The 8,537-nt window shown below is 35.6% G+C and overlaps 1 protein-coding gene across 2 annotated transcripts in view; it reads left to right on the top strand.

Moving 5' to 3' along the window:
- The window catches only part of FAM240A (family with sequence similarity 240 member A), a 40,108-nt gene extending 33,875 nt beyond the window's left edge, over positions 1 to 6,233 (top strand). For both annotated transcript variants that reach the window (XM_016423785.2, XM_016423784.2), the window contains one exon: positions 5,594 to 6,233. In XM_016423785.2, coding sequence (XP_016279271.1) covers positions 5,594 to 5,684 — 91 coding nt within the window. In that variant the 3' untranslated portion in view covers positions 5,685 to 6,233. The remainder of the gene's footprint in view (positions 1 to 5,593) is intronic.
- Positions 6,234 to 8,537: the final 2,304 nt, after the last annotated feature.

Consider the following 8,537-nt stretch of genomic DNA (forward strand, 5'->3'; position numbering starts at 1 on the left):
ACAAGGAAATTGAGGCTTAGAGAGCCAAATCTAGAATATTTTTCACTCCACCACACAGAAGTTTAAACAAAGTTAGTAAGGATATGAGACCAAAATTCCAAGAAATAAATGATTCAATCCATGTCTTCTTGCCTATCCTTTTAAAGGAGGCAGCTGTGGTTCAATGGTTAAGAGGACTTGAATCAGGTGATTAGACCTGAGTTTAATTCCAGCCTCATCCATTTCTTAGTTGTGTGATCTGGGGCTTAACTTAACCTCTGATTGTCTGACAAAGGGAGTCATGGAGAAGGAAATGGCAAAGCACTACAGTGTCCTTGCCAAGAACACTCCATGGAGAGTTATGGGGTCCCAAAGAATCAGACATGACACAACAATAGCATCCTTTCGAATTAGGAAGACTAGATAAGTTTACAATATAAACTTTCACTGGAAATCTTAAAATGCTTCTTAAAATTTTAGTTGGAAAGGAGATCTCAGCTAACTCTTGATCTGAATGTTTATGTTTAATCAATTTTAAGAGTAACATATAGATTTAAAGTGTTTTATTGATGATTTTTGTGATTTTTTTATAAATGTCTGGAACTTCCCAAAAATTATATCATAGGGAGAATTTTCACTTGTAACAAAAAAAAAGGACATGAATCCTGTCTGACTAGTATGCTGCATTCTGTTTTCATAGACAACAATCTCTTTCCAAAAAAGGGAAATACTTTTTTTGGAACTGGTCCAAAGATCTATTGCTACATTACCTGAATCCGAGATCCGAGATGTCCTTTTCCTCTTTTACATCATTTTGATCATTGTATATCATCTCATGATTCTGCTTTCTGAGTTTTATATAAATAAAGGAGTTGACTTGAAAGCCTAATTCTTTGCTTCATATACAACCTTGGACAAACCTTTTAAACTTTCTGAGACTCTGTGTTCTCTTATGTAAAATGAGCATTTGATTAACTGAACTCAGGGAGACTGACTGCTATTGATCTTACAGTTTAGGTTGTTTTTTTTCTAGGATTTTTTGGGTATAAATCTGTGTTTTCTGGCATGTAGAAGTGTCTCCCTCTGATGATAGAGTAATTATAATCTTAAACAGTTGCCTAGATCCCTGAAAGGTTAACTGATGGCATAGCTTGAATGTGTCAGAGGCAAGAATTGAAAACTAAGTCTGACTCTAAGATTAATTAGCTCCCTTCTACACCAGGCTGTCACTAAAACTAAGTAAATATGGCCAGCTAATTCATAGAATCCGCACACCATGCTAAATAGACCCCAAATTCAATGTCTAATTAGATTTTTCTATGATCCCATAATTCACCTCTTTTTCCAGACAATATTCTGACAAGCCCAGCCTGATAGTTATCAATCAATCCATAATAAACATTTACTAAATGCCAATTCTGTGCCAGAAACTGTGTTAAAGGTTGGGGATACAAACATAGATAAAAGATAGTGCCTGCCCTCAAGGAGTTTATAATCTCATGATTTAATTCAACCTCGACAACATAGTTGTTTGATTGTTGAGGGAGACATAAGGAAAACCCAAACATGAGGGATGAAATGAAAGAGGTCCGTCTTTGTACTTTGGACATGCAAATACTTGTGGAGCTGTTAAAACATGAAAGCTCAGAAATGTCAGACGTGAGCTTTGAGTCTGGGCTAACAACTCCACAAATGCAATTGACCAGATAAGCCCCCAATTTTATAAGTACAGCTTAGGCACAAAATTTGTCAGCAGACTCAATCCGATGCTTTTCCAAATCAGAAATAAAAAAAGAAAAAGTGTTCCTTCCATTATTTAGTCTGGCAAGTCTTTACTGGTCTTATAAGGGAAAAGGGATTCAGAACTTGGAAGGATTCACTGCAGTTTTAGTTCAATGAACTTCAAAAGACTGATGGAAGCATTAAAATGATGAAGGAAAATACCCAGCAGGTGGCAGTAGGAAGTCTGAATAATCACAAGCCAGAAGAAGAAGTCATTTGGTAAATATACATCAGCTTTTCTTTAAGTGTGAGTTCTATTCCTCCCAAGTTGCTCCCCAGTCAGAAGAATGACTTTGGTTTTTGGCTACTGAACCAAAAAAAGAAAAAAATGTAATTTGGTGAGTCTCTAGTATTTGATCCATCTCTATTATTTATTTCTAAATCACAGTGATGAATGGGCACACAAGACCCCAGACTAAACTACTATCTATTGTTCGCTCGTTCTTTCTCTCTCTCTCTCTCTCTCTCTCTCTCTCTCTCTCTCTCTCTCTCTCTCTCTCTTTCTTCCCCCCCTCTCTCTCTATCTCTCTCTGTCTCTGTCTCTTTCTCTGTGTCTCTCTGTCTCTGTCTCTCCCTCTCTCTGTCTCTCTGTGTGTCTCTCTATCTCTGTCTGTATGTGTCTATCTCTCTCTCTTCATCCATCTGTCTTATCTAGATGTCTATCTTTATAAACCACTTAACATGTATAAATCTGCTCTATTTGTCATTAAGCTCTTATCTTTTTAACATGTTACTAATGATATATATATATATACATATATATTTAAGCTCTTACCTTAGAATCAATACTGTGTATTGGTTCTAAATCAGAAGACTGGCAAGAGCTAGGCAATGGGGGTCAAGTGACTTGCCCAGGGTCACACAGCTAGGAAATGTCTGAGGCCAGAACTGAATCCAGGACCTCCCATCTCTGGACCTGGCTCTGAATTCACTGAGCCACCCAGCTGCCTCCACTAATAATATTTTTGAGGGTTGTGCCTCTAAACTTATTTCTCCCATAAGTCTTACTCTTTTTATTGAGCAATTCTGCATAGCAAAACTGACTATATATACCTCCTTGAAGATGATTAGAAGTTCAATTGTAATCTGTATGACCTGGATTCAAATTGGGAGAGGAAAATAATTCACTTACCTCAGTCTAGGAAAAGGATGCTTATTTACAAAAATATTTATAGCAGTTCTTTTTGTGGTTGCTAGGAACCAGATGCCCATCAGGTGGATGAATAGCTAAAGTGTCATAGACGAATGTTGTAATACTATTGTTCTGTAAGAAGCCATAAAATGGTTTCAGAGTAAAGCAAGATGATTTGTTTGAATTGATGCAGTGAAGTGAGCAGCACCAGGAGTTATTTATTTTATTATATTTGTATTTATACAATAGCAGCAACATTAGAAAGATGGACAGTTTTGAAAAGCTTAAGAATGCTAATCACAATCATGAACCACAGTTGGAGAAGATTAATGATGTTCATGCTCTCCATCAGAGAAGTGAGGGATTTGGGATACAGAATGAGACATTTTTCTGGACATGATCAATAGGAGAATTTGTTTTGCTCAATTAGGTATACTTGTTACAAGGACTTTTCTTTTTCCAAGGTTGGAGTAGTAGTATAGGAAGAAATGAAACTAGCCCATTTTTCATTGAAAAAAATACAATCAAAACAACAAACAAAACACTCAGTAGTATCCATTGAGTCATACCTAAATAAATTGTGATACATGAATGAAATGCAATATTAATACATCAGAAAATTGAAAAAGTCAAAGAGGTAGGAGGTCTGATTTGAACTAATGCATCATGAAGTAAATAGAACAAGGAATACAATATTTAATGTCTACAGCAATGTCAAGAGAAAGAACAACCAAAAATGAAACTGAAAGCTCTAGAACTAATGATTAAGCTTGCCCCTGGAGGAAAGATAAGAAAATGAACCATCATCCCTTATTTATACAGGTGGAGGTCTTCCACAAGTCACCAGACTCAGCTGATGTGTTTGGGAATTTTACTAAATTTCTTTTCATTCGCTTTCCTTTTTTTTCCTTTGGGTTCTAAATTGTTAAACTATACATATCCTTTGACCCAGCAATAACACTACTAGCCTTGCTATGTGGAACGAAAGGTTTATTCAGAAATGAAACTAATGCAAAAAAAAACAACTAGCAGTGAAATAAAAAATACCAAAAAAGAAATAGAGGCAAGAAGTTTATTCTCCAAAAGAATAGGTTCATAGCTATCTTTCAAAGTATTTGAAGGATTGTCATGAAGATGGATACAACTTGTTCTGATTGTCTTCAGAAGGCAGAACCAGAAGAAATGGGTGGAAATTGAAAAGAATCAGATTTAACTCCATGTAACTAAAAACTTTCTAATGATTAGTATCATTCCAAAGGGGAATAGGCTTCTCTAGGAGGCAGTGGTTTCTCCCTTCTTTAGATTTCTGCATGTAGTATTTACAAGGTTACTTTTTTTCAGAATTGCATAAAATGGATTTGTGTTCAAATTGAATTGAGGTGAATAACCTTTGAGGTTCCTTACAGCAGCAGCAGCAGCAGCAGCAACAACAACAACAACACACACACACACACACACACAAGAAAACAAGGGGAAAAATATTTAGTGGAGGCTATCAAAAACACTATCATGGAAAATTCCCAGCTCAGTCCAAGCATTCAAATCTGTAGAGAAAAAACTATCACTTATATAAAGATAATTGATTCCTTAACTATAATCTCCCCAAAGGGCACAGAATTATATCTGCAAATAAGCTGGAAATGAATTCAGTACATCTTCTATAGCTAATTGGTCCCACTTTGTCATGGGGTCCTAATGGACTTAAAATGAGAGAGATGGAAACAGGGACAGACACAGAGAGACAGAGACAGACAGGAGGTGAGGGAGACAGAGAGACAGATGGGAGTGAGAGAGAAAGTGAGAGAGAAAGGAGGGAGGAGGAGAGAAGGGGATGAGAGACTGAAAGAGGAGGAGGAGGAGGAAGAGGAGGAAGACAGGAACAAGAAGACTACTGGTAGCTTCTTTAGAATGACCCTTCTAAACAAGTCAGACTATATTTTTCATGTATTTCTTGTTGGCTACTCTTATGTGAGTTTTAGGGAAAATCTCTTCTATTCTCCAATCTAAGTTTTGTAAGATCTGAAGGTGAGCAGAAACATCCTCCCTACTCTTTCTAAAGGCCATTTCAGTTTTGATTAAAGGAGTTCTTGCTCTCTTTATAATAAAAAAGCCATCTCCTCAATCTGACCCACTGGGAACTTTTCTTAGGATCCAAATTACAGAGTAGTGATGGTGAGAAATCATTTTTCTAACCCTTCATTTCTCCCTCCACTTAAATTCCTTACATTTAGAAGGTAAATGGTGGCAGGTACTAATGATATTGCCAAAGATGACTAAGTAGACAGCTTCTAAGTGTCAGAATTGTTAGGTAAGGGTGTTTGACAAAAATCTTTTAAGAAGAGTGAAAACTCTAATCCAGCCCTTTAAAAATGAGCAAACTTTATTTTTTTACCATACTAAGTATAGATAAAAACAGCTTTTGGTTCACCTTTTCTGGAGAGAGTTTTTCAAGGGACATTTTCCCAATGATATTTTTCCTGATTCTCATTCTTCCCTCTTAGTTCTTTCAGTTCTTTATCCATTGAGATAATGAATATTTAAAAGCACATTAACAAGAAAATAACCCAAATTGTTTATAACAGTGTCTAGATCTATGACATCTAAGAGGCCCATAATAAAACCATGTAGAGGACTTTGCTGGGCCCTGAGACATCAGTATAAATGCACTGATTATCTATATGATTTGTTTCCTCTTTGCAGGCTCAGAGATGAATGGAAGCAAATGTTGGAAAGAAGGTTAAAGATGCTGGACAATCCTGATGAGAATGAAAAATCCACCAATGTTCACTGAGAGCTTCCTGCATTGGAGAAAATAAGGAACTGAAATCACTTTTCTGGGGGAATCCAATGCAAATGCTTGAATTACTTTGATTTACTAAATGGAATGAATATTTGTTGTCCCATTTGAGAGGGGATTAGAATGGGAAACCTCTTCCAGTGTTAATGGGGACTATTAACCAACCTAATATTCTGTGTATCCATAACCTCCAATCTATCAAAAAGCTCCAGACTTAACTAATATAGGCAGTGCTCTGGATTAGCACCATATAAAAGTTTCAGACATCTAGGCGCCAGAATTCATTTCCATATCATTATCCATCCCCTCATTTTAAAATCTAAATCCTTTACATTTCAAGAACACCTAGATGCCTGATATCAGTGGTAACATCCCTAACAATAGAATATAATTCTGCTTTGCCATTTCTCCTGGAAAATTAGATTCTTAAGATAATCTTTCTTCCTTTCATCCTCTTCTTTTCTTTCTTTGGTGAATACAGGAAGCTACCAACTGCACAAACTATTACAAATTCATTAAAAATGTAGCTAGAATATAAATCAATCTAATTTTCTTTTCTCCATTTGTTCTTTTTTTTTGTCTCTGCTTCTACAAAAGCACATAAGGTGGTTGGGGGCATTCCTTTGCAATGTGTTCCTAGAAAAGCTAAACCAGTTTTGAATCAACGTGTGTCAGCACTCACTCAAAGCTATAGCTCACAAGAATCCCTCCCTCATATACATCCTTTTCCCAGTCAATCTTGGGGTTAAATTTTTTTTAATAAATATAATAGCAAATAAAATGACAAGAAAATAAAGAAAATAAATAAATTAAATGATAAGAAAAATCACATCTATTATTAATATAATTGATATTATATATATATGATATTATTAATATAATTGAGCTACACTTACCTGTAGAGAATGTGGCACAAAAATGCAGAGAACATACATAACCGTGAATACACATAGAGCATACGCACAAAAAAGCCATGTGTCCAGGGCACATTTATAGACAGCAACTGCATTAGGAACTCCTGTGGTTATGGCACTCCCAGAATTACAAATGTTTCAGCTAAAAAGGCATACCTTAGGGCTAAAGTTACCAATATCATCTGGAGATGTCATCCCAATGCTCTCTGCTACTTAAAATGGTGAATCACATTTTATCTCTGTTGGGAACTGCATTTCCCTTATTCATTCCATTGTCTCCTCTGATTATTTCTATTGTCTAATGGGATTCATTTCTTTAGGTTTATTTGTTCTCTGAACCTATCCACTAAGGCAAAGAGTATGGGAAGTCTCTCTTCATAAGACCAGTCTTGTAGACTATCGTGCAGTGTCATACAGTGCACAGCCAGGGTTAAAAGGTATCATACATAGCCACAATGATAACAAAATCTGACAAGATGTGTCAGGCTAATAGCATCTGTTCTTTTGGAAAAGAGTTTAGAAGACTTCCAGCCCTATTTGTAGCTTATATGTCAAATGCAACTCACTAGTTAACAACGATAATAATTCCCCACCCATAATCTTACTTCTTAATTATTAATTTTATTATTATTAATTAATCCTCATCCCAGGTCTCATATTATTTGGGGAGAATATTCTAATATTTCCTCATAAATTAATAGAAATATATAATTTCTCTCATAAATGATTTCAATTAGCTCTGAGTTTCCATCATATTTCATAAAATAAACTCTAAGTCTATAAATCTCCTCTCTTTCTTTTCCTTGAACCCCAATCCAATCTGACAGGTTTAGGTAAACATCTGATCATATAATGTACTAATAATGCGATAAACAATACAGTCTTTTAATATTTCAGCAATGAATCAAATAAGAAATCATAACTAGAAAATCTCCTCTAGTCATCAGCAGAAACTGTTGAATTCTCTACTCTACAAGCATAGTTCCACCATTCAGATCTCTCAAGATATCAATTCAAGGCTCTCAAGAATTCTCTTGCATAAGAATTAAATTAAATTCTCTTAGGAAATTTTTGTCTCTTTTATCTTGATCAAAGATGACCATGAACACTTTTAGACTCTTAGGAAAGAAGTTCTCCTCGTCATCTCTCTCTATACTTCACATAGCCTTTCTCAAGCTATGCCAGTTATTGGTCACCAGATAGCAGTTAAATGCCCCTTTCCGGAGATTCTATTCCCTCTTAAAGATCTAACAGTAGTACCTCTACTCTTTATACTGTATGGTATTAAAGCTGCAATTACACTTTGATTATCCCTTGTTTGGCAATAATTGAGGTGTGTGATCAGACAGTTATTTGTCTTGGTGTTAGAAAATTTCTTGTTACCTTTGTTAAGTCTTTATTTGGCTTGTTCTTTCTCCCAAGTCTATTTCAGAGATTCTCCCTTACCCCTAAAAACCCCTAATAATTCATAGGAGCTTTGTGGGATCTGAAAATAAAAGTGGGTCTTGATCCCAAGATCCTATTTGATTAATATACAAATAAAGTTAGGTGAAGCAGGGAGAGTACAATTCCTATTTTTCATATGCAATGAAACTGTTGATACTGAGTTATATATTACCCAGCCCCCCCCAATAAACCTCTCATTGACCTCATTTATAATACTGAGAAATATTCAGGAGAACTAGGATAATCTTTAATAAAATCCATGTATCATGCAATTATTTGAATGCAAACACTTCATTTGCCAAAATTCCTTGATCTCCACTCATTTTGGTTTAGAAGTTTGCTGAAAGAAAATTTTCCTAATGTTAACTAAACACTAATAAAGGAAGGGGGTGTCCCAAAAGTTGAGGGAACTGGTTCTCTGAGCCAAGAGTTCTTGGTTGTAGTCCAAAGTCTTCCAATAACTATGTGCCTTTGAGCAAGACATTTA

The sequence above is a fragment of the Monodelphis domestica genome, chromosome 7 (genome assembly GCF_027887165.1).
Source record: "Monodelphis domestica isolate mMonDom1 chromosome 7, mMonDom1.pri, whole genome shotgun sequence".
Classification (NCBI taxonomy): domain Eukaryota; kingdom Metazoa; phylum Chordata; class Mammalia; order Didelphimorphia; family Didelphidae; genus Monodelphis; species Monodelphis domestica.